Genomic DNA, 27,235 nt, shown 5'->3' with positions numbered 1-27,235 from the left:
GGTTGCACAATATATACTGAACGGCTAGGATGTGAGGATTCCCAAGATCCCCATAAAATGAATTCAGAGAGGATCTTCTTCCGACTTTGACTACTATACGAATGGTCCATGTTACTTTTGTCCACTCAATTTGCTTTCAATAACTAAACGGTGGTATAGTGATGCTCACTTAAGGTCCTTGTTTTGAGAGCATGTGAGGACCTCTTTCATATGAGTTGTTAGATTAATCTAACGATAGCTAAGCTTATTAACTAAAATAAGCTAGGGTAAATTACATTTTACCCTTTTAGGTTTGGGGTCGATTTCAATTTCTTATAATATCTTTAAAACATTTCAAATTCATACATTTACTTATCATTTTATTTTAATTTCATACATCCGTTAGAAAATCCGTTAAGTGATGAAGTGGCAAATATGGGATCTACATTTGTGTTGACGTAGTTGCCAAATTTGTGCTACGTGGTAAAAAAATAATTTTTTATGCATTTAAAATATTACCCTATTTAAAATTAAAAAAAAAAACCCTGAAACCCATCTTCTCCCCTCGACCCACCTCCCTGTCCTCCACTCTCTTCACCTCCCCTCCCATCCAAAAACCCACCCTTCCCCCGCAACCCCCCCATCCCACCCAAAGCCCCAAAAAACCTAGCTATTCAACCGAAAACCCTAAAACCCACATGTCTCATACCTCATCACCCCCACCCCTTTCTCCATTCTCTCATCTACAACCACACCCACCCTTCTCTCCTCTGCAACTCGCACCCACCCTCCCTTCTCTCCAACAACCATCCTCTCTGTCTTCGTGCCTCATTCCACGGCTAAGCCCAGCAAATTGTAAACCTTAATTGTCTAACCTTCAAATCAAACGGTGCAAGAGACTCGGCAACGGTGGTGGGCACAAGATTGCTGCTGTGTTTTGTTGGGCTTGAAGATTGTGTTGGGCTGCGAGAGCAGATGGAGGTGGCAGAGGCAATTTGGACTTATATTATTTGTCTTCGGCTTAATTTCACCGGCCATGGTTGTGGGTTGAACATCTGGGTTTTTTTGGGTTTTGGGTGGGGTGGGGTGTGGTTGGGGGGTTGCGGGAGAGGTGGGGGTGGGTGAGGTGGGGGGGGGTTGCGGGGGAGATAGGGGTGGGGGTGGGGTTTGGGTTGCGGGGAAGGGGAAGGGGTCGGGGAAGGAAGATGGGTTTTATTTTAATTTTTTTTAAATTTATTATTTTTCTTAAAGTGTAAATTATTATATTTTAAATGCATAAATTTTTTTTTTTGCCACGTGCCAGCCACAACACAAATGTGGATCTCATATTTGTCACGTCATCACTTAACGGATTTTCTAACAGATGTATGAAATTGAAATAAAATGATAAGTAAATTTATGAAATTGAAATGTTTTAAAAATATTGTAACAAATTGAAATTGACCCCAAACATAGGGGGTAAAATGTAATTTACCCAATAAGCTATGTTGTACCAAAACAAATCTAGCACATGAACCAATTAAAAAAGAAGATGGGGATCAATCTCTTCTAGTCGACGATAATTTTTTTATTGTGACGAGAACACGGGTGGTACACCATGTGTTTTTATGTAAGCGGTGAGAAATTTTACTTTTTAAATTATTAACTTTTTAACACTATATCCTACCATTCATATAGTGACATATGATATACCACCTCATGTGCCGATCACATTGAAAAATCTCTCCCAGTCGACGGAGAATAGCGTGCTATCGTTTGCACCTTGTTGATTATGTCCAACATTGAATCCCTTTCACTCGGAAATCCTTTCTCTATCTCAAATTTTCATTTTTTGCCTATTAAAAATAAGGTCCGACTGGGATTTTGCATGAATCGGATTTTGCGTCGTTTTTGTCAGAAAAATTGAATTCTTGAATTGTTGAAGCAATTTTCAAACGTTGAATTTTGTTGAGATACACGATTAGGATGGATGGGTTTTGTAGATGGAGGGAATATGTGAAACCTTCTTCCCTCTTTTTATTTTTATTTTTTTATCAATTAATATTTTGTTTAGGTGTAACATGGAGTATTTAAGCTAATAAACCTAGCTACCGTCAATTTAATCTATTGATTCACATAAAAAGTTCCTCAAAATTAAGAGCTTAGGTGAGCATCATTGAAGGGTGGTGCTATCCATACACCTCTAAATTTTCGACTGTGAGATCAAATGAATTGAAGATGATCAAAAGAAAAAAATTAACAAGAATGTATGAAAGGTAAAAAAGAATGTATAGATAGCACCACCCTAACCAAAACCATCCATCACCATCCACAAATTATAAAAACAAATGAGGTCATTTGCTTTGCTTCTATAGCTTTATATACCTTTGCAGTTTTGCTTCTGTACCATATCACATTGATCTGTGACTTGGGATGCTTTGTGCATCACAAAATCCAAACTTTGCTGATGAGATCTATTTAGGATTATTAATAGCCACATGCTGGCATAATATAAGTTATATTAGTGATCTGTGATCAGCTTATGATTGAGGGATGTGGAATTAATTTCTTCATTATCTGATGTTTAATTAAAGCTTAATTAGGGTCAATGATGTAGTTGATGCATGATGATGATACAACTTAGCTTCGCTTTACCAAATGTAGTAAAAAAATTCTAATTTGAATGCACACTAATTTATTGGTGTGTTGATTGAAATACTTTTGGAAGAGCTAAAATGCTATATAATTATAAAAAACGCTATATGCAAATGTTTCAAAAAAAAAACTTAAACCATTTATAAGCTATAGAAGTGCTTTCTAAAAGCATTTATTTAAATTTTAATAAGGAAATTGTTATTAGTACTCTAAAAATTTTATTTGGCACTCTTAACTTTCTATAATTAAAAAAAAAATACACTCGTGAGGAGTGTAGAATAATTTTTTTAGAATACTAATAACAGTCTCATTAATAAAAACGATTATAATGCGTTTAGGTAATCAACAAGTGGGTTGGCCCAGATGCCCGTGAACATCAAAAAATTTCTTTTCTTAATTAAAATTATAATCATATGACAGCTGCCATTATCATGTGTACTACAACATGGTGTTCTGTGGCTTAAAATCCGCGACCCATCACACTTCATTAGTTCATATGGTGCAAAATTGTGTAAACATGCACATGAACATACTCGAAGGTCAGATGGTATCTAAAACATCGTGGCTTCATGTTCAAACAATTTTTAATCATTTTTTGGCCCGACTTCAAAGTTCGAATTGAAATTAAGGCTTAATGAATAATGTTTCTGGAAAGAAGCTCAAATTCCAGTTTGTCTTTAGCAAGTCATTTTCGCTCAACTAATTGTCCTCTAAATCAATCTGAAATGTTAATTCAACTTTGAATTTGATATCAAAGATGGAAAATAAAAAGATGTTTTCAATGTTTAATCTCAATCTTGATATTAAATCTAATAATAATAATAATAATAATAATAATAATAATAATAATACATGAGTAATTTGGTAATTTTGTCATCATAAAAATATAAAATAAATATAAATGGAAAGAGAAAAGAATAAAAAATAAATAAAAGGATGAGTGAAAGTTGATGGTGATCACTTGAAGGGGAAAGGAAAATATAATAAAAACTAAGGAAAATCATGAAAGTTGTGTTCAAGACATCTTAAGAGGCGTATAACGCCAATGATAAAAAGGAAAATAATGTAAGTCGCGTGTAGCGCGATGTGATTTAAAAAATACTTTTTGCACACTATTGTTTATTAAATATTATTTATATATTTTTAAACACTAGCGCACGTAGTGCTAGTTATAAAAAAGGTCTTTCGCACACACATAATAATGTGATTCAATTAGTTTTCAAATGATTTTTTTTTTTAACAAAAGATTTTATCTACACTAAGAGGTTTCTTCTAGCATGGTCTAATATTATACATTTAATTCAAATATTTGACTTTCTTTTTGTCATAAAAAAAATTATACAAGCAATTCGTGCATATAAATACATTTAAAACGTGTAAATAACACGTATCATGTCACATCTCGACCCGGGTCCACCACATCATCGGAGTGCTCTCGTGCGCTACTCGCTTAACTTCAGAGTTCCTACGAAACCCGAAGCCAGTGAGCTCCAAAAAGGCCTCATGCTAGGTAGGGATGAGAATATACATTTAAGGATCACTCCCCTGTGCGATGTGAGATGTTACAATCCACCCCCTTAGTGGCCCGACGTTCTCGTCGGCATACTTCCGGCCAGGGATTGGCTCTAATACCAAATTGTCACATACCGGCCCGGGGCGGACCACTTCTCGGGCCCGTTCCACCACCGTATCACGATATTGTCCGCTTTGGGCTTATAATTTCCTCACGGTTTTGTTTTTGGGAACTCATGAGCAACTTCCCAGTGTGTCACCCATCCTGTGAGTGCTCTGATCTCCTTCTCGCTTAACTTCAGAGTTTCGACAGAACTCGAAGCCAGTGAGCTCCCAAATTGCCTCGTGCTAGGTAGGGATGAGAATATACATTTAAGGATCACTCCCATGGGCGATGTGGGATGTTACATAGCACGTCGTGATTCAAAAAATGTCTTAAGCATGCGCGTGAGCGCTTGCATGAAGGCTAGTTAATTTTTAGGGAACTTTAACGAAAAGCACCTAGTACTGTTCACTTTAACGAAAAACCACATTTTTACACTAAAAAGTCAATTCTGGTACTATTCACTTTATCCTTTATTTTGTCCTTATCATTAAAACTCAAAGTTTTCAAGCCTTTTTCATTAGTTTTCCTTAATTTTTATGCATGGACTTAGCAGGCCTTATGTTGGACCGGGGTAGCTGAAGGTTGCAAAATATTGAGGGATTTCATTATATCACATAACTTTCTAATTGTATTTGATGTTAATGGAGAAATTAAACGTAATGTTTATGCAACATCAGCTACTTCATGGTGTTGTTAACAAAATTAACAGATAGACGAAGCTGGGACACTAAACAAGAGTACAAGAAGAAAAGTGAGACCCAATAAAGTGCAGTGATAAAGTGAGACTTGATAAAGAGTACAAAGGGTTATTGTTAAAATAAGCCCTTCATATGAACAGGAGAGATTGTACAAATTTGTGCATATTTTCCAAGTGGTTCTATTATTTTTCCTTATGGGGTAATGTTTCTGGAAGGGGCAATGGAGAAATTCATACAAGCAATCCCATAACTTCTCATTCAATATACAAGTCAAACCATTCAATTCAATTCAACAGATGTTTATATATTTATTTTATAAATCTTTGGAGATATTAATCCCCTATGGTAGGACTAATTAAGTAATCAGGACATACATCTTACGAGTTACAACCATGAAGAGCAACGTTTGCTGTCAGCCTAGTTGCATGTTCCTTGAAACAAATGAGTGCTGCAGCCAAATGACATTACGGTTTTCTGTTAGTGAGGACTAAGATATAGTTCATTTATTTTAGGGTTTTTATCACAAATGGTCCCTGACATTGATTAAACACATCATTTTGGTCCCTGACATTGAAAATCAATAGAAATGGTCCCTGACATTGATCAAACACATCACAAATGATCATTCCGTTAAAAACTTTTTGGGCAATTTTCAAAGCTTCGTAACTCAATCGTTTCTTAACCAAATTCGACCCATGATATATCAAAATGAATATAGGAAAGTGTAGAACAAGATTATACCTATTTGGAAACCCAATGGTTTCCGGAGATGGCCGGAAAATAGCCTCAAATGTGACTGGTCCGCGAAAAAACTGGAAAACTCGCCTGAAATGGGGTAAATTTTAAACATTCATAACTTCTTCAATAATCAACGAAATTGAGTAATTCAAAAACGAAAATCATACTTCTCGATGAGACTAAGAGAATGGTAGCTTTCTTGATGGCTAACTCGTCTTATTTTGGCCGTAAAACGACTCGAAATTGGCTAACTCGAAAATGGTTATCCAAGTTCGAGCCATTTTCCAGTCAAACCACGGTAAATTAGCTGTCAATAAAGATACAATTCTCTTTGTCTCATTGAGAAATATGATTTTCATTTTTGAATCACTCAATTTCGTTGAGTATTGAAGAAGTTATGAATGTTTAAAGTTTACCCCATTTCAGGCGAGTTTTCCAGTTTTTTCGCGGACCAGTCACATTTGAGGCTATTTTCCGGCAATCTCCGGAAACCATTGGGCTTCCAAATAGGTATAATCTTGTTCTACACTTTCCTATCTTCATTTTGATATATCATGGGTCGAATTTGGTTAAGAAACGATTGAGTTACGAAGCTTTGAAAATTGCCCAAAAAGTTTTTAACGGAATGACCATTTGTGATGTGTTTGATCAATGTCAGGGACCATTTCTATTGATTTTCAATGTCAGGGACCAAAATGATGTGTTTGATCAATGTCAGGGACTATTTGTGATAAAAACCCTTTATTTTATGAGGTACTAGAAAGAGAATTTTTTTAATGTGGCAGTCATACCACTCATAAGCGGTAGGTCTCGGGTTCGAGACTTGGGAGCAGCCTCTCCATAAATGGGGGTAAGGCTAGCTGACATTCACCTCTCTCAGACCTTGCGTAAAGCGGGAGTCTTGTGCACTGGGTACGACCTTTTTTTTTTTTAGTCATACCACTCATACATCTCTGACTACAACAGGCGTATGTGGTGAGAGTCCAACTTTCCTCCATGTCATAGTCATAGGTGCTAATGAGTAATTACCTGCCTCTATTCCACAACACTACCACCACTCTTCTCCTTATAGTGGTCCTGCCCATACCTGCATCAAATTCAAAGTCAGCCGATGCCTTGCAGCCCAAGCATGACCAGTCAGAAACGTAAAATTAATTGTAGAAGTTATGGAAAATGGCGGCATTTTACACTACAACATACTTCTAGGCCATCTTTAGATCGCAGTTTCCCTGCTTGAACTTCGACTGGATCCTGATTAACATCAATGACTTCTTTGTTTCTGAGAATCTGAAGAGTTTCTGAGAATCTGAAGAGTTTCTTTGCTTACAGATCGGATGTCACATCCGACAAGTAAAGGAGCATGTTGCAATTATATTTTTGGGATCATCAATGTATATATGCGAGTCAACCAATGAACTGAAATTTATCAGACAATGTGGAGAGTACATACTTTCATAACAGCCCAAATGCTAAAATGAGGCCGGTACTCCTCAAAACTCATCCCTCCATTTCCCACTTCCAACATGTCAGGATGTATTACGATTAATTAAACTTCGAATAATTACACAGCATTTTTTTTTAACAAAGATAAGAAAACAGGGCAGTCAATGCAACAACATAAAATATTACCATTCCACTTCCCAGGTCCTGCATATCTCCCCCAAATGTTGTTTTGATATGCATTCGACGTGATACTAAAATTGTAGTATACATTAGATTAATTCAAGCAACCGTCTTAATGTTTTCATAGTTAGAATTCTCTGGCATATCAGAATTCAGGTTGAGAACTTGAAAGGAAAAAGGAATTATTTTTTATCGAACCATTCCCAGTTGTCCTTAGTGTCTCCTGTAGTTCTCTAAGCGTTGCCGTACTGACCAGCCCGTTTCGCAGGATCCTCTTGTCCCCTTTAAGAACATATTTCTTTATCAAAGCTTTGTTTGACAAAACCAAAAAATTTCCAACCTTCTAGTGATGCAAACAAACACCTTGTAAACAAATTTAGAGGAGTATATATAGAACGATTTCATGAGGTCATTTGCATATGGAGTACAGAATCGGCCTTCCAGCCTTTCGTAATGCAGAACTCATTCTAGGATATCTAATTTTAGGTTTAGAACCATCAGAGTAGCAGTTATCGTACTTCAAACAATCGACACCCTACAGCAAAGTGCCCCGATCAGCTCAAGTTCATTTTTTTGTGTAGATGTTTCATCAAAGGTAGAAAACAAGACAAACTACTTATCTTAGCAAACTATATATATTAATGTAGAACAGTAGAATAGTATCGGACACAAACCCATTCAGCGAAGGTTCTTGCATCTTGCTCTTCATGCCCAAGTGAGCCTGGCATTGTCTTGCTGCAAGTATAATAACTAAAAATACAGAAAGATGAGAAGTAACGATGATATGCCGGGTGCTATTTCAGATAACAAAGAATTTGAACATATATTTACCCAGCATCAGAGTATACGCCAAGTTTTAAACCTCTTGCGTGAACATAATCAGCAAGGGCCTTGATTCCAGAAGGAAAATTTGATGATTTTGCTCTTAGATTACCCCTCTTGTCTCTGTTTCTTTCAGCCCAACAATCATCTCTTTTTTTTTTGGTCCACACAATAACAAGCAAAAAGCTCACTCAAAACCACCCTAATAAAGGAACTGATGTGAGGATACTGACCTAGATTGACATATTTGTATCCAAGTGCTGCCAAGCCAGTCGAAACAAGAGCATCAAAATCACAATGATAATGCCGCAATATTCTTTGTAAGAGATAGCTAGCAAACAGTAGATCATGCATGTGCTTATATCAACGTAACACAATACAAAATGTTGCGTCATGAATTAGCAAGAAGCGTTGAAGGAAATATGGAAGTCTGGCATAAGTACATAAAAAAATTTAACCTCTTCAACTATTGTCAATTGGTTACGGGCTGGATGCTCGTATTAAAACGAGCATAATTATTGATATATATTACAAAAGCAAGTACTGCAACTGTACGATATATACTATTGTGATATTACAAAAGCAGAACAAAGAGTGAGCTCGTGCCTTACCAACCCATTGTGGCAGAAATTGAGAGTGTGATGAATATTTGTATGAGATCTGATCCAAGAGCTTTAAAGAGGCTAAGAAATTAGTGCGGGAAGAGTAAGACTGAGGAAGGATTTTTGAGTGTGACAGAAGTTTAAATGTGAAAATGGGCAAATACAAACAGATAACTCCATATTTATACAATTGCATTCGGGGGTGGATGTATCGACACAACCTACTTAGAGTCTTAGATTCTTTTAGTAAGAAATAACATTATATAATAAGGACGCCCCACAAATATTCTTTAGGTCACAAATATTTTTTCTTACAGGAAACTACACAAAACTACATCAACTATGAGTTGAACTACAATTTCATAACTTATGTTTTAAATATTGCAATGTCATACTTCAAGTTATGAATTTATTGCAATGTCAAATTTCTGTTAAAATTTTTATCAATTTGTCTGTTAAATGATGACGTGGCACCAGCAGGATCCACTCTTTTCCCAACTGAAATAAAAAATTAATTTTAATTAAATAATTAAAAACTCTCTTCCTTACCCCCACTCCCTGCTATCGCTTCTTCCTCCGTCCCCATTCTTCCTCCCCTCACTCCTTCCTCCGTCCCCCTTCTCCCTTTCTCTCCTTAAACACAGCCGAATTTCCTGCGCTGTTCCCCAGTGACATCTCCCTCGACCTCAACGCTCTCTTCGCCGCCCACGGGCTCCCACTCCGACCGCCTCGTCGAGTTCCTCCATACCGGTTGATACACCGCCGTTGATGGTGAGGAGGGAACCTTAGAAAACTCCAGTTGGTGTTGCGAGAAATGCCTCAAATTCGGTCCGGGCCGGGTCGGGTCATTTGATGTGCCCTTGCAGCTCTGCACCGGACACCCGCATAGACCCGGGTTTTGGGCGAAAGCGGTTATGGCGAAAATCGAAAAGGACTTGGGTATTTCGCCAGTTAAACGGTTCCCAGAAACCACCCACCTCCATCGCCGCCTTGTGATTCCACGGGCTGGCACGCCATCTTTTCTCTCTTTTCCTCATCTATCAGTTTGTTAGAAATGGAGAGAGAGACGTGAGAGAAGGGGATAAACAATGAAAATGAAAGATAAATGGGAGAGAGGGAGACCTGAGAGAAAGGGAGGGATAGGTGCGTGGACGCTACTGGTATTAGGGAGGGGAGTCGGCAAGGGGGAGGAGAAGGGTGGTGGAGGCAACTTGGAGAATTTTTAATTAATTTAATTACTAAATAAAAATTAATAATTTATCTAAATTAATTTTTTTTTAATTTTAATTGGAAAAATGATGGACCCCGCTCCTGTCATGTCATCATTTAAACAGAAATTTTAAAGGAAGTTTGACATTGCAATGAATCCATAAGTTAATGTATGACATTGCAATGCTTAAAACATAAGATATGAGATTATAGTTCGACCTATAGTTAAGGTAGTTTTGTGTAATTTACTATTTTTCTTAAGGAAACGTTAGCTTTATTTGAATAAAACTCAATTACACAAGAGAGTGTTGGATGATGACGTTGTGTATATAATATTGGGAGGATCTCAAACTAGATCATTTACCTACTCATATAATTTTGTTTTGAGTAAGACTTGTTAATCAAGACAGTGTGCCAATCACTTTAAATCGATATCGTATAATTTTTTTTATAATTTAAACATATTGATCATAGCATGACCAAAGGTTCAAAGTGTTGCAGAAACTATTAAACCTATTGATCATAGCATGACCAAAGTTTTAAAAAACGTTAGGCATTAAAAGGCAGCAGGCTGGAGCTTAGTGCCTAGGTGACTAGGCATGGCCTAGGTTGATTTAAGTATATTGACAATATATCGTAGAAATAAGTATACATTTGGGTTAATAAACTACAAAGCAGAATGATATATAGATTATAAAGTATTAAAACAAAATGAAAACATGAGGAACAAACATATAATGTGTATTCATCTATGTATTCAACAAATCTCTTACAATTTATTAAAAAAGTAAAATGCAAAACGAAAATTATTTATTTTCTGTTTAAGCAAGAGTCACGACTTAGGCGGGCTAAGCAGGCACCTAAGTAAGTCTAGGTGCCCTTTCGTATTTTTCGAATGCTTAAGAATTAATCGGAACGATGACCAACCGTCTAGCGGCTAGACCCGTCTACACGGATCTGAGCGAGAATTTTAGAACGGTGAGCATGACATAAGTGAGAAAAAGTGATAAAACTCAAGTGACCAAAGCATCACACACATCCTCATCAATTCATATAGCGCGTGTAAAATAACTAGACACGTATTGAGGCTTGGAGCTACGCAAAGTAAGGCATGCAGTCAAACAAGTAGCGTGATGAGAATCTATAAGGGCTTAAAGAAATAATGGCTTGAATAAAATACAAATTCAAAAATCAAATGGTCGAAAAAGAATTTGGCTTCACATGAGGTTAAAGGATGTGCATAGCAGGACTGAATCATGAAATTCTTTTAAGTTTTCGATTACTTTGTTTCTTCCTTTAATTGTTTGGAGTTGTTTTAACAAGTTTTCAAATAAAACAACAACTCAGCCTTAAGTGAGATCAGGTATAGAATCTCCTCCTCTACTTTTTTTGTCCTAAATTTCCGTCTTATAGTCGCATATTCGAAATATCTGTAGGTTACTAATTAGAATAGAATGTTATTATTTGAACTCTATTTAGAAAAAGTAATCAGGTATGGGATTGGTAAATTGAGCCCAACAATATTATTCAGTTCCTAGAAAAAGCATAAATGTGAAAAGAGAGCAGATCTCGTCCTTGTGCATACTTTTTTTCCCTTGTTTAGGCTGGAGACCCTTAGCACCTTACGTACTTTAGATATTAATTACTCTTACTTTAAAACAAAAAGAAATTTCCACTTAAATAGAATACTACATGTGCTTAAAAAAAGAATTTGTAGATGTCCTATACATTTAAAAACCATAATTTGGCCAGACAAAGAATTGTTGAGAAGCTTCTTTTGGTTGGAAATGGATGGTGACCGAATGGTGGTTAGAGTTGAAGAGGGTGAAATTCTCAGTGCTGTCAATTCAATTCAAGGTCAATTTTCCCACACAATTGTACTTTTATCTTAATTTGTCTAGGGTGCGTTTGTTGCACCGAATTATTTCGGACTGGACTAGCTTCAGGGACTAAGTTGGACTGGCTTAGATTAGATTAAACTGGACTAGCTTATTGAAACGTTTGGTGCAATGTCGGACTACGAATTAGGATTGCAATATTAAAATATTTTATATTAATTTAATATATATTAATTAATATTTTATTATTACTTTATCTTTTTTCTTTTTTTTTTCTTCTAGAATCATCTCTCTAATCCCTATCTGATCCCTGTAACCTTCCTCCTTTCCTTTTTCCCATTTTTGTCCCTCCCATCCACCGGCCCTTTCTCTCCCTTCCACCGTCTCTCTCTAACCCAAACAAGCGATGCAACCAAAGTGATAGCAGAGAGTCTCTCCATTTGCCTCACCAACAATGCAACTAAAATCCCCAATCTTCCTCACCTCCTCTTCCCACAAACCCATCTCATCCCCCACCCAAAAAATTCACTCAAAATCCCCAACCTCTCTATCTCCACTTAAGTCATAGTTGAACCTATATACGACTTGGTTCTCGAACTAAGCGTGACGAGGTGTTGGGAGTGGGTAGAGAACTGTGGATTCAGTTATTTTCTTCCTTCTTGATTTCTCTGCTGATTGCGCAAGAAGTGAATTTTTTCCCCTTTTTTCCGTTCTTGGTTTTTGCTTTGTTTTTAGAGATATAAAGGTCAGTCTTCAATGGAATATCTTCTGTGACTTCTGATTTCTGTTTTTGAGATATGAAGGTGAGTTTTCTAGCAAACACGGTGATGAAAAGGTGTGGGGGAGGGTTCGCACGACGCTGCTTGCAGAAGAGAGAGACAGGACTAGCAATCCCGTAGTTTTGGGGGGGGGGGGGGCTCAGTAAGACCTCTTAGTGAAGCCTTTAGTGTAGGCGAGTCTGGTCTAGTCTCATTAAGACTAGTCCCGCATGATAACAAACACCGGACTGGACTAATAGTTAGTCCAGTTTAGTCCAGTGACAGTTAGTGAGGGCAAACAAACGCCCCCTAGTAGTACTATCTATATAAACAGGTGGATGGCCATGTTGGGTTTCTTTTGCGGAGTTAGATTCTCTTCCCTCATATTCTCATCCCTTTCGCTCCCCTCCTCTTACACATTGTTTTTTGTTTTATTGTCTTTATAAAAAAATCAATATAAGATGTTGACGTGATTTAACCATGACCGTTCAAATAAAAGGAGATGGGAGGGGAGAGAGATTAGGAGAGGAGAGAATCCTCCTCCTTCTTTTACATTGCTGGGTGTACTGCTCCATTGGCCACTTATAGCTGCTTCTTGGTAATCACAATGGAAATTCTATGTGTATCTTAGTTTGGAGAGGTTTTTCAATGAGCCGCAAACATAGCCTGATATCAAATATCATAATACAAACGGTTGGATATTTGAAGAAAAAAAAATTCAATGACTTATATTATGATAGTTGATGTACCGGACCATATTCACAACACTGAAAGATTTCTCCTTAATTTGGATGTAATGCTACAATGTTATTGCTATACCACTAAAATATATACATTGTGACTTTGTCCAATAAGTTTAACTTGGTGATGACTAAAAGCAATCCTAATATATACATTTATGTATATAATTATTTGATTAGTGCCGCTTCCGTTAATAGTCCTTAATGTTAGTGAGAAACATTTTAACAAACGGCAGTCCTTAATGTTAGTAAGAAGCATTTTAATAATCAAACTATACAAAAAAATTAAAACTGGACTTGGAAATTTGAGTCATTTGACTTTCCTAGTGTTTTCTTGCCGTTTTCATAGAATTTTCTGACCTTTTTCGTTGGGTATTACTGAAATAAATTGTTATTGAAAAAGACTAAAGATGGAGATGGTCGAATATTTATTGTATATGAAATTAAATGGGAGGCGCATGATGGCTAATTTTTAAATAACAGTCCCGTAACCAAACTATCATGTAAAATAAGTCATTTTCACGAGAATGCATCTCATTCTCTGATGCAGCACTTCTAACGTTTCAAAGTTTGCATTCACAACATGCAGTCTGATCTTGGTCCTTTTTATGTCAGCTCCCATCAAGATTTCTTCTGAATGAAGCCGTTTGCTATGCTGAACATAACCAATTTTACTATATATTTGAGACCAATTTGTTTGAGCACATTGTCTAGGAAACTCCCGTTTCTATTAATCGATTTACGACGTTATTACTAAATTTTGTTTATTTATCTCATTTGGGTAATGCTCATTTTGGTCTCCCTTGCATTATTCATCTTATTTTCCTCTCTTAAACACACACAAAAGAGAGGATTGAATCAATGTAGCAAGAAAAAGAAATTAACAATGAGGAGAGAACTAATTCCTACTAGTATCATTGTTCTTTAGTACAGGATGAAGAAGAACCAAGATATAAGATACAATGAATTGAACTTCACATTATTTATTAAGGAAGCATGAATTTGTTACAATTACAATACATCTTTGATTACAATATTTGGAAAAAGAAGATGTTTACAATTTATTGTATCATAATCAAACGAAGGACAAATCTACAGTATTAGAAACTTAGAAGATATTCTTTATTAATTTATCTCCTAAACAAAAGAATCAATTAATTTGTAATAAAAAACAAATAAATAAATGTGTGTATTTTAGAAATTGTAAAGTAATTGTTTTTATTTTTCTTGTGAAATTGTGAAGCAATCAAGTGATTGTGTGAGTCATATTAACATGGATGCTGCACATGGTATCTACGTTCAGTATGCTCCTTCTTCTACCTCAACCAAGTTCTGCAGCACTGCATGAGAAGCCTCTTTTAGGAACTCCGACCAGTTCCTAAAATACCCAAAACATCACGAAATTAGCAAAAATCAATAGTAGTGTTCGATCAAATAAACCTAGTGCATATTCCGATAGCAATTATATGTGCGAATAGATTCTATTTTAGAAGTTTGGTCTTATGCCTCCTCTTTTTTTATAATGTTTTTTTGGGCTTCAAGAAGGCTTAGGTTTATGTCCTTCACTTCTTTTATATATTTTTTTCTTGCATTCTGAGGGTAATATTGATGTTCCCTAACTAAGTGTAACTATTTTTCATATCAATATAATTAACTTTCTCTGCTTCCAAGTTTTCTTACAAAAGAAAAGGTATAGATCTATAGACAAAGAAAAACACATATGAAACCCATGCATTCACTTACTTAGGATTGATATATTTTACAACTTTATTATAAGAAATTAATAAAGAATGACAATCTAATAATTCCTTATGATATAACGATATATACTTACCCTTTACAGGAGTCGAAAGGGAGTCCAACCGTGTACTTAGCTTCTTCAAGTGCCCAACTGAACCTTTTTAGCTCATCTGGGGAGCAAGTTCCATTGTCCCTGACCTTAAGTTGAGACGGCTTTACATTACAGAAAACTGGTATCACCCTCTTCTTAGACTCCATGAGCAGAGCCAACTCATGGAGGCAAAAGTAAGATTCGCAATAATGAGGCGAAAACACGGCAACCCCCACCTTACATTTGTGGATCGCCGCATCAATTTTGTCGAACAACTTGTCCCCAGGTTTCATGTTCTTGCTGTCCAAGAAAGGATGCAAGTTGAGCCTTGAGAAATGGTAAAAGAGCAATCCGGCCACGGTTCTCTTGGTGTCGATCCCCCGGTGGTTAATGAACACGTCGCATGGCGGGTGTGATTTAACGGTTAGGATTTGGTTGCTTCCCTGGCGGAGGAAATTGCGAACCAAAGCTGGTGAACGCTGCATGGCTCCTTGAAGAAGCTAACAAAAAAATGATGAGATGAGATATGGTTTATGTACTTTCCGTTTCGGTTGAGGGTTTGTGTTTTTCGTTTGTACTTCCTAAGGGTTACGATTTTGGTTGTGGGTGAGAGAGCTATAAATAGGTTCGGAGAGGGTTTGATTTTTATTTTTGGGGTGCAGATTCAAGGCAAATATTCCAAGTTTTAAGATTGGACTTGAGAAAATGCCTGGTAGTTATTTTGATAAGACATAGAAAATAGGAGTATAAGCACCAGCGCGAGCCTTGAAAATTTTGACTGTATAGTCTTAATAGAACTTAGAACAGTATACACCTTCAAACACGTCATTAAATATTTCATTTACGGCTTACTTGGTCACTCCACGATATATTTGCATGGTTTCAAGGCTTGTAAAAAATTTAAAATTTGCCAATACATATAAAACCGCATTGAAGATTTTGTTTTTTGTTTTTAGGGTTACAATTTTGCCCAGCGTGTGTTTTATTTTTTAATTTTCTAAGATAATCTCTTTCTACTCTCACACACCGACCCCTTACAAACTTTTTTTTTTTGTAACTCTTAAGAATTTTGGAAACTCAATATTTAATGGAAATAATATTAGAGATAAATTAACAACACCTTGTTACCTATTAGTACATATTAGTTGAAAATATGAATCTCACGTTAAGGAAAAGATGGACACTATATGTGTTCACACGTTAAGGATAAAATTGACACTACATGTGTTTATAAAGTGTTAAACTACTCTTCATATATTATCAAATGATTTTATGGTGAAACTTCAATTTTTTCCATGATAGAATTGTTAGAAGAGCGGTTAGAATTTAAAATATGTTTGTAAAAAGAGTTAATTAGTTAAGAGCCTTGTGAGCTGTCGATTTCTGCCTGGGGAGGGAACTTGGATGCGCTGAAGCCGTTTTTGCGCTGGGGGAAGGGGGACTGGATTTCACAGCCAATCCCCAAAGGGATTGGATCACGGTGGAAGTGCTCTTGGGGATTAGAGAGCTGTCTCTATTATGGAAAAATATTATTAAATTTGATATGCAACATAAATATAATATAACAAAGGGGATGGGAAACGTGCTCTTTGACTTGGCTATTTGAAATTCAAAGCATGTGGTGTGTGTCTTGTACTCATTGTGAAAACAATAGGAACACAACGGTCTTAATTCATGCATAGCTAGCACCACATTACTGTTTCCTTTTGGACGACAAATTTGAGCTGAGCACTTCGTTCTTGTCGAGCAGCTTGTTGGCAGTTCATGAAAATTAAAAGTTCACAAATCGAACTTGCATACCCAGCCGCATCCAATGTGAATACATAACTTGCTTCTCCATTGCAACGAAATTTTGAGATGTTTATGTGTAATTAAAATCAACTCTAATGGTTTGAGTTTCCATGTATGCAATAAAAATCACAAATTAAAATTAATTTGAAGCAAATGAAGTTCCACATAAATTGTCGTATCGGAAAATGCATACAAGTACGAAGAAAAATATTTATGTATATGTCGGTTGGGATGAGATGAACATTTATTCGAGCTTATTTTTGTTCGCTACCCTTAAGTAGTGACAGTGATGTTCAACCACTCTATTTATCAAGAAAATCTTATGTGAGGCTAGGCTTACCACTAGACAATGATGAGTGGCACTACACTACCATTTACTCAAAACATGCCTAGTAAGCATTATGTACAATATGTGTAATAATTTATATTTAAAATTTTCATAATACGATTTTCTACTAAATAATTACACCATTAAAATTATCTAATGTCCCATTTTTTTTCCTCAGTTCCTCGTCTCCTTTTCCTTGTCAGATTTTCTTCCCAGCCGCATATTTTCTTCTCTTCCCCCTCCTCTTGTTTTGTTGCTTTTCGTTGAAAACAAACACAAAAAAAAACAAAAACAAAAATTGAGACCCCCACCTTCTCTAACTTTTCATATTCTAGAAACTAGAAAGTAACTGATTTTGTCCTTTTTATTTCAATTCAATAGCTGATTTTATCATATGAACTTTGACTTGATTAACTTACGAATCTCTAATATCCAACAAAAATGATACAAATTGAATCTACCATTTTCAAACGAAAATTTTCTCATAATTTACCGTACAGAAATTCAAACCCCATAAGAAGATAACAAAATGTACAAATAAAGATACTTCTATGATTCTATTGGCTCAACATGTATGTAGGCGAGGATTTTATAGGTACGTGGTTGATTTTCAACACGATTGATAGTTTCTTTGGTTCTGAAGTGAATTCTTTTTTTCTCTCTATTGCTGCATATATTTTTGAAGAAATGCAAGAAAATGAATGAGACAAGCTGAGAAGAAAATGAGACAGAGAAAGAAAGTACAATTATAAAATATTAGATGAATTAGAATATTAATTAGGAATAATATTTATTACAAACACTTTAACTATGAAATTATGGTAAAATTATATTTAAAGGTTGCCACGTGACAAGTTTCGAGTGGATGCTAGTGCCACTCAGTGTCGTTCAGTGGCAAGTTAAGCCTCACACAAGTTTTTCACCTATTTATCATTGTTGGATGAGTTTAAATTTTAAAATTTCTGTCTATTCACTACATACATTTCAAAATTTAAACTTATCTAAGGGTAATAAATAAGGTGACACTAGGAGACCCAATTTTGTAAACTAAATGATGTGGATATTGATGATTGGATTATTACTAAGTGTTGATTAATGTGCTTATTTTTTTTATTGATGACACATCATTTTTTTACAAATTCCATTTAAAGGTTTGGTTCTTTTTATTAAGGAGAATTCTATTGTAAAAGATAAAACTTAGTTCACATTGTTTGGCTTTGTATTTTTCAGTTTATTATTCTGTTTGATTTGGTAGTTATAGGACTGCAGGTTGTTAGGATAATTTGGCATTATCTTGTGTAAAGCCACTGTATAAATACCGGTTGTAATCTTATGATTGATCATCAATGAAAGTAAACCTTCCTATTACTTTTTAGGCTTAAATGTCAATATGATCCCTATGTTTTACTCTATCGGTCAAATTAGTTCCTGTGTTTTCAATTTGGCCAAATTGGTCCTGTGTTTATATCTGTTAGTCAATTCAAGACAATCCGTTAAAAGATTGTTAAAATTGACATGTGCTAGTCACGTGAGAGAACAAAAACGTAATTTTATTGCAGCAACCTAACCATGGCTTCTCCACCGTCTTCCCCGCTGCTTCTCCGGCGTCGTCACAAAACAGAGCTTCTACCCTTTCTCTTTCTCCCGTAGCCGCTCCTCTCTTATACCCATTCTCTCCTGTAGCCTCCACCGCCTCCCTTCCCTCTCCTTAATATCCAGATCCTCTGCCTCATCGACTTCCTCTTCAAGGCTCAGGACACTTCGACGTCATCGCTGTTGTGGGCGGTGACTCTGCTCGACTCACACCCGGAGGTCCTAGGGAAGGTCCGGTGGTGCGCCAGGTGATGAGGTACAGCCTCATCGACTCTCTCTCTCTCTCTCTCTCTCTCTCTCTCTCTCATATTCTAGCTGATACAATTGTCTCTGCTTTTTGTGATATATTTTGCGAATTGATGGACTACCCAAATCTTAATTTCATAAAAGACGACGACTTTTAGCTGAACCACTCACAGTGAGCTCCAGATTAATCCGACCTAGAAAGGTTTCCACATATATATTTATATATTTTGGTGTTTTTTTTTTCTGTGAATTTGTATAAGTTTATTAGAGTTGATGGGTTATGCTGGTTGGTGTTTTAGGCTGCCCTTGCTCGGCTTGAAGCTTTGGAAAATGATAATGCTGGTTTGGAGACGGTAGAAGTTAACGACGATGATGAAGCTTCTCTTGACGATGATGATTTATGGAACTTCTCTTCTGCTCGGGTCGTTGCCAGAATATACACAATGATACTCGATGTTTGAAGTTTGTTGCCTGATTGGTGAGTGGTTTTAACTGACACATGCAGCTTTAGTGAACTGGATGCTGATTCATGTTGATAATCCATATTATATGTATGGGAAAGAAATAGATTCAAAGGTCTTCCATGTTTATTTTTTATTTTATTTTTTTATTTTTTGTATTTAGTGGGTTTACAATAAAATTACATTTTTGTCCTCTCACGTGCCTAGCACATGTCAATTTTTTTTTTTTTTTTTTTGGTGAAGAGCACATGTCAATTTTAACAGTCCCTTAACGGATTGTCTTGAATTAGCTAACGAATATAAACACAGGGACAAATTTGACCGAATTAAAAACACAATGACTAAATTGGCCGATAGAGTAAAAAAAGACCATGTTAACATTTAAGCCTACTTTTTATTATCATTATTTTTCCAAACAGCTTAATCTGATCTTTGAATGCAGCACCAGCCTTGAGAAATCAAAGATGCATTTTATAATGTTGGGTTGGACTATCCCAGCAGGTAAATTCTAAATTTTACACAATTCAACCAACCAACAGGGATGAGAATTTAAACTTGAGTATAAACGGAGAAATGCTCTAGTCAATTTGGCTAAACACAAATATATATTATGCACATCCTAAATGCTTTACTTTCCGTTCTTTTATTTACTTTTTCATTCAAAGCCAGTTTAAGAGAGGTTGAGACCAAACTCAGAGCTTTTTGGTATTCTGTCATGTGCTTAAAAACTGCAAATACGGCAATTGGTTGAGTGGTCTAATTCCTTCATTACCAGTAACTTTCCTTCTTGAATAATATTTGATTGAGCCATTAGTCTTGTTCAGTACCTGTGGACGAAAAAGAATGGGGGGAAGGAAAATAAATACTTTTCTAATTAAGTAATTTCTTAATTTCCTTTCACATATATATTAATTCTCTTGAATCTCTTCCACTGTCTACACGATCAATTCCTGGAAACCCAACAAGGACATTTAACTTTAGCAATGCATGATGCCTGGCTTATAGCATTTTCTTTAATAGTCACTGAAAAAATAGTGTGAAACCTCAAGAAAGGTATGTGAGCCAATAATTCACGATTTTTAACCGGTTTTACTAATTTCTATAAAACATTATAAAACTTGCTTAAGCTTCCAATAGGACATTTCGAAGATGTTATGACAGACATAGATAACCCCATTCTGACTACGTTGACGGCCATGTTAGTATTTTTATAGGTTCTTCATTGTTCTGCTTAAATCATTTTCCTTAGTGGGAGGACCTCTTCCATATGGGTCCCGGACTGATGGTTAGGCCAAGGCCAAGTCCAAGAGAACCCTTCTGACTCATATCATTTTCCTTACTTTGGCACACAATAGAGATAGCGAAAGCTCAAAAATTGAACTTTTTACAAAAATTGTAAGTAACTCTTGTTCTTCTTCCGTGTCACGCTCCAATCCCGACGTACGTCCATGATCGACACTTGACATAACCAAATACCCGTATATCTAACATACCCCGCCTCCGGGATATGGACAAAGCACAACACAAGATTCATATTATGTAGTAATTTTTTATATATTTTATGGCTGCATCTAACCTCTTTGTTAGACTACCTACGTACCCTTTGATAGGATCAAGTCATTCGTAGTTCACCATTTGTTAAATTTTGAACTGTTCGTAAAATACTTCCTAGTAGACAACATAGAGTACCACACTACACATCAACCATAAGCCAAATAAGAGTTGTCATCATGCCATTCACACACACACACATGTGCTTTCCAACACCATTCCACAATCACATCAATCAATAACACATACAATACACCAAAATGCAGGGTTAGAGCAACACAGTTCGGCCAAAGCCTACATCTCTAAAGCTTTTTTAATTTAGACCGAATCCAACGGATTCGCGAAGTCAAGGATGTGATTTCGGAGTACTCAACGCAATCCAACAACATCGGGTTCTGAACCACTCAACGGAAACAAAGTACCAAACGAGATTTCAGACCACTCCACGAAATCCAAACCAGGATACGATTCCGGAACACTCAACGGAATCGCGGAGTAGAAAGGATTTCAGACCTCTCAACGGAATCCGAGTGGATACAATTCTGGACGACTCAACATAATTGTGGAGTACAATGGATATTGGACCACTCAATAAAATTCAAAGCATGATACGATCCGGACCACTCCACGGAATCGCGGAGCACGAGGGATTTCGAACCACTCAACAGAATCCAGACGGAGTAGGGAACCTAACCACTCAACAAAACCCAATTTTGGACCACTCAACGGAATCGAGTGGAAGTCCAAGAAACATAACAACGACTCGTATAAACAAGACATGAATCAAGTTACTCAATTCACAAAGACTCAACGAAATGAAACAAGCACAATTACTAAATTTAGAACGGATTAACATAGCAAGAAATGAAATGATAACGAAGTAACAAATCCCCATGACAATGGGTTAACGGTCCACTGCTAGCCCTCACATTTAACAAACAATCCAACATGCATTTCAAATTACATTTCACAAATATCTTCAATACACAAGTCAAATCACATTTAATAAACATAGATCAATGGGTAAATATATATATATATATATATATATACAATAAAATTAAAAAAATCACATTTCAATAGAAATCACATTTATAAAATCAAGTGATATCCATAAATGATACAAAATACGAAATCAGGGTAATAACCATATCACATACATTAAAACCCCTCATTAACCAATGTAGACCCACTAGACTTCACTTAGTCTCTAGTAGTAGTAATTTTCATTTTACTATTGTTCAGTGTCTTGCTTCTTCGACTTTTTGAATCAAAAGATCATGTTATCTACTAATTTTTATCAGGAGTGCTTGTACACCAACTCACCAAATAAGGTCATTAAATCTATTTGCGTGGGGCTTTAGCCCCGACCTTTATGCCACTTAGGGACAACGAAGAAGCAACAACCAATAGCCAATAATCACTTAACGGCCAATAACAGATAGGGATGAACAACTATTTCCTTATGTTCTTGCTACACACGCAAAAAATCTTGTAAAAGTCAACAGTCATATTTTCTTGCGAAAACGTGACTCTCATTTTTTATCCTTTAACCAAAGATTTTTCTCCTTTTGATATTGAAAGTGGTCATAGGTTCTAGAGTTTTTTTTTTTTTTTCCTACTCCATTGAAACAGGTTGTCAATATTAGAATAACTTATATGGAATGAATTTATTGTCATAATAACGTCTTATTCAATAATGCATTATATGCGTAAGCTTCTTCATATGACAATGTATTACGAGATGTTTAGTCATGTTTTTGGATTCTAATGGATTTTGATATCAAGCTGTACAACGTGACAAAAATCTAAAAATAGTTTTCATGATTCTATAATCCGGCCCGCCTTTATGATTGGCATGTGCCAAGCTTCATCACTTTCTAGCTGTCTCTGAACTGTTTGCTCTTTCTCCGTCTCTTCCACTTCAACTTGGAACTACTGTGGGAATGTGACGTGCACGTTCCAGCAATATGACGTTCCACAGTTTGCAATATACACACTGAAACTATGCACTTGCAGTTGTAGTCTCTCTTTTCTTCCATTTTCCGCCATGGAAGCTCCCCTCGACCATGCTTTGTTTCAGCTCACTCCAACTCGAACCAGGTAACTATATTTGCACTAGGCAAATGATTTCCGCACAACCCTTTTATCCTACAGTATGCTCTTGTTTATTTATGTAGCCCAATTCTCTATTTATTCAATCCAATAACCAGATTGTGCATGGAGAGGAAAATTGAATTTCTTTCTAATTTTGTGTCTAAATTAAATGAGTGCAGATGTGACTTGGTGATCTTCTACGGAGCCAAATCTGAGAAACTGGCATCTGGGTTGTTCCAACCCTTTGTTTCTCACCTCAAATCTGTAAAAGATGAGATTTCCAGAGGTGGGTATTCCATTACTCTTCGCCCGCCTACCCAAATGGCACCCTGGTTCACCAAATCCACATTTCAAAGGTACGGTAGTTCCCAAATTTGTGTCATTTCTCACTGATACAAATGATAATTTCTAATTTGGATAAAAAAAATTATTTTGGTTCTCTTTAATTATGTACTGTGGGGCAGATTTGTGAGGTTTGTTAGCACCCCAGCTGTTCTGGAGAGGTTTGTCAGTATTGAAAAGGAGATTTTGCAGATTGAGAGTTCAGTCCAACTGGAGGAAGGTATCTCATCAAAATCTTTGAATTTTTCATTTTTAATTTATGGGTTTTATGATTTAAGATCAAGCTTTCTGGTGCTGTATTGGGTAAGTTCTGTTCTTTGTGTTGAATGTATTGTTTCTGTTCTAGTGATCTTAGGGCAAATCCAACTCTGGGCATTAATCATATTGCTCGTTTTCCGGCATTAAAAACCGTTGTTTTTCTCTTTTTGATTTGGCTTTGGAGGCTAGGTTAAGGCATTTGATTTATCAGATAATGTTCTTACATTATGGAAAGAATGTTCTTCGATTTGGATCGAAGGAGGACTTCAACTTTGCAATTTGATCCCTAATTAATCTTGGTTTATCAGGAATTGTATCTGCTAATCAGAGTACAAGGAAATCAGCTGGTTCTTTGGAGGTATTTTATGTATAGATTACATAACAAGTGAGGTATTCTCAAAGAATGATCTCATTACTTAAGCTACTATATTTTTCTTTTCAGAAAAGAGGTGAACTTGAAGAAGCAGGGGATGTTGTAAAAACCGAAAACTCCAAGTAACTATTTCTTTTGGATGGCTACAATTATGAATGAATTAGTCTCACTTGCAGTGTCATTCAGTATTTTTGTCATTGATTCATTCAGTTTTAATGTAATATGACAGGGTTTGCCTTCGACGCCTTCTTGAAACTCGAGTGGCATTGCTTCGGAAACAGCAAGCCATGGCTTATGCCCGTGGCCTTGTTGCTGGTTTTGAAATCTACAATATGGATGATCTCATTTCTTTTTCGGATGCATTTGGTGCTTCACGCTTAAGGTATAAACTTGTAACCAGTAAAGTTGATTGTTTGAATTATGTTTTGTTTCATTAGTCTGTTTTTTTTTTTTTTAAATCTACACTAGGGTGATATATATCAGTCACCAGATGGACCTCGGATTCTTTTGTTTTGCAAATTAATATCCTTTGTTTATTCTAATCGCATTTTCATGGTCTACTTTTCACGTCATTTTGGAGAAATTAGATATAGTTCATTTTATTTTGCTGTAATGTTGAGCCTGCTGGAGTTTCTTAAGATCAAGTGTTGGTTATTTGTAGGGAAGCATGCATTAACTTCAAGGAATTATACAAGCAAAAGCAGACAGATGGTTTATGGATAAAAGAAGTAGCAGCAGTAGTGGCCTGTTCTTCATCAGATCTGCAATTTACGGGAGCGTCTGAAATTACACTTACAAATGAAGCAGAGGTCACTAATCAAAATGTTATGTTAAATCTTCCCAATAGCGGAATCCTAAGTAGTGAAAAAGTTCAAGCGCCAATGCCATTTCCGCATCAGAATTCTCAGTACTTTTATGGTTCACTAGGCCATACAAACCAGTTGCCTCCATATCATGGATATCCTTTCCCTACTATGCAGTCTTTCCCTCCTCATTATCCAAGGAACATGCAATGGCCTCCCAACATGGATGAAGCAAGCTATGGTCGGGAACCGAATTATCATAGGACTCAGAAGCCATCTTCAAGAAGAAAGATGAAGAATAAAACACGACCTGAATACTCAGGGGAAGGCAACCAGACTGAGTCCAGTGACTCCACTTCTGAGACTAATTCAGATTCAGAGACACATCAAGAGAGAAAGCATTCTGATATGGAGAATTCATCCAGAAAGAAGTTTAAGAAGAAATCCTCGCGGAAAGTGGTCATTCAAAACATCAACTACATCACACCCAAGAAGAGGGATGGTAATAAAGGAGGAGTTTCTGATGAATCTTTTTCAGATGAGGTGACTGAGAAAGCAGAAGTATTGGAGGTATCCCATGAGTCACACTCGCAAGAAAGAGATGTGGAGAAGAGTCACTCTATGTTTAATGGATCAAGTAATGAGGATTTGACAGTTCGTGCTGTAGTCCCCATTGATGTTGAAGATGCACATTTTATAGCGAAGTCTGAAGATGGTAATTCATTAGCAGAGAGGCCTACTTTGGGGCTCAATCTCGAGAGAACTCCAAAGAAACTAACAGTTTCAGTGGCAGCTGATCCTTTGGTTGCGATGGAGAGGAATGGAACAAATGACTATGAGGTTAAGTTGGAAGATTTTCAGAATGAAGAAAATTTCAGTTCAGTTATGGAGAGAAAAGATTGTGCAGATGAGGACATATTACTTTTGCAGAGATCGGCAAAATCAGAAACTGAAATTAGGTCTGCGTTTTCTGCTTCCGCTGCTGAGTCTACTGTAACCAGGACTGTAAGGGGAGAAGATTGGTTTGTCTTGAATCATTCAAGAAGTACGGAAGACCAGAAAGTACCAATGAAGCAAACAGTTTTTGATGGTGATTGCATCATCACGTCGGAGAGAAAAAGCAATATATTGGTAGATGATTCTTTCTTTATACAGTCTCGGTCAGCAGTTGATGATATGTATGAATCACCATGGAAAACAGAAATAAACATGGATAATAATCTGAGTTTAGCTACCCAGAAGGAAAATGGAGTTATAGATACTCCACAGACTCGAACATCTGAGCCGGATGACCTTTGCATGATTCTTGAAAGGGATTCCAACTTGGAGTCTGCTGAAATTTCTTGGACTATAGACTATGGAGCAGATATTTCATTTACCGAGGCAAATAGAAAACGTTCTGGTGTTGAGACAACTGATGGTGTGGATAACAAGCCTGCTTCGAACGGTATGGCAACCAATGTGAAGAGCAATAAAGTTCCTGGACCAAAAGAACGCTGTAAAGAAGCAAAGTCTAACATCGTACGGAGATCCCTAGTTAACAACACACCTGATATCAAAAGCAAAAAAGTATTTCCTACAAGAGGGCCTATAATACAAAAGAGCAAATTCGAGAAGGTAAATAATGAGCGTGCAGTTGCTTATTATGTAGTATTTATTTAGATACCTCTCATTGTCTATTTTGTTCATACTTTTGATTTTCTTTTTATGGAATCTGATGAGAATGTGCTTGTATACAGGAAGAAGAAATTCGGCAAAAGATGGAGGAACTGCGGATAGAACGCCAAAAGCGAATTGCTGAGAAAACTGCAGCTGGTGGCTTTTCTCCGGTAGCACCCAGAAGAGCTTCATTAGAAGGCTAAACAGCAAAGGGCTCTCCCAAGAGTAAACTACAACGTACCAAGAGAACTCTAAATCTGTAAATGGATACAAAGCAGTTGAGTCCATGAGTTCTTCAAACTGCAATACATATTTGTTCATACTTATGATTTGTTTGTATAATATCCCCAGCTATATATTTTTATATACATATAACTTTGGCATGATGCCTCTACTTTTTGCTTCTTTATTTATTCATGGGATGCTGAGTTTGGCAGTTTGGAATAATAAAAAGGTGATTCTTCGCCACTTACTTAAATTCAAGTATCTACATATGAATGTCTCCTTTATCACGTAACTCAAAGAGGATATATTCCTGATTAGACATTAGAACCTCCCTTGTCCATGCCGGCCACAGTCGCGCTTGGAATTTTCACCAAATGGGTTGAAGTGTTTATATCTACATAGTGTACAAACTACACGA

The 27,235-nt window shown here is 36.4% G+C and overlaps 2 protein-coding genes and 1 pseudogene across 2 annotated transcripts; 1 reads left to right on the top strand and 2 right to left on the bottom strand.

Moving 5' to 3' along the window:
• Positions 1–6,733: 6,733 nt before the first annotated feature.
• On the bottom strand, positions 6,734–8,466 carry LOC126584564 (alpha-galactosidase-like; annotated as a pseudogene).
• Positions 8,467–14,558: 6,092 nt separating this feature from the next.
• LOC126584563 (TIR-only protein-like) lies at positions 14,559–15,575 on the bottom strand. The gene is made up of 2 exons (XM_050248900.1): positions 15,094–15,575; positions 14,559–14,637 (listed from the first exon to the last, which is right to left on the bottom strand). Exons 1-2 carry the CDS (start codon positions 15,573–15,575, stop codon positions 14,559–14,561), a joined length of 561 nt encoding a protein of 186 aa, XP_050104857.1.
• A 7,374-nt stretch (positions 15,576–22,949) lies between these two features.
• Positions 22,950–27,070, top strand: LOC126586902 (COP1-interacting protein 7-like). The gene is made up of 8 exons (XM_050251865.1): positions 22,950–23,163; positions 23,337–23,513; positions 23,622–23,719; positions 24,066–24,115; positions 24,200–24,252; positions 24,360–24,512; positions 24,792–26,550; positions 26,673–27,070. The coding sequence occupies exons 1-8, from the start codon at positions 23,111–23,113 to the stop codon at positions 26,793–26,795; spliced, it is 2,466 nt and encodes an 821-aa protein (XP_050107822.1). The 5' UTR covers positions 22,950–23,110; the 3' UTR covers positions 26,796–27,070.
• Positions 27,071–27,235: the final 165 nt, after the last annotated feature.

This window comes from Malus sylvestris, chromosome 10 (genome assembly GCF_916048215.2).
Source record: "Malus sylvestris chromosome 10, drMalSylv7.2, whole genome shotgun sequence".
NCBI classification, from domain to species: domain Eukaryota; kingdom Viridiplantae; phylum Streptophyta; class Magnoliopsida; order Rosales; family Rosaceae; genus Malus; species Malus sylvestris.
The sequence above is the reverse complement of the archived record's forward strand: the minus strand, read 5'-3'. Positions and strand labels throughout refer to the sequence as shown.

What these genes read in the sequence shown, in the direction of transcription:
- LOC126584563 (XM_050248900.1), bottom strand. Translation starts at nt 15,575, where the DNA reads ATGCAGCGTTCACCAGCTTTGGTTCGCAATTTCCTCCGCCAGGGAAGC. An exon ending in CCTTTCGACTCCTGTAAAGG is followed by an intron (nt 14,638 to 15,093) that starts GTAAGTATATAT and finishes TGGGTATTTTAG; the next exon opens with GAACTGGTCGGAGTTCCTAA.
- LOC126586902 (XM_050251865.1), top strand. Translation starts at nt 23,111, where the DNA reads ATGGAAGCTCCCCTCGACCATGCTTTGTTTCAGCTCACTCCAACTCGA. An exon ending in CTCACTCCAACTCGAACCAG is followed by an intron (nt 23,164 to 23,336) that starts GTAACTATATTT and finishes AAATGAGTGCAG; the next exon opens with ATGTGACTTGGTGATCTTCT. An exon ending in AATCAGCTGGTTCTTTGGAG is followed by an intron (nt 24,116 to 24,199) that starts GTATTTTATGTA and finishes TTTTCTTTTCAG; the next exon opens with AAAAGAGGTGAACTTGAAGA.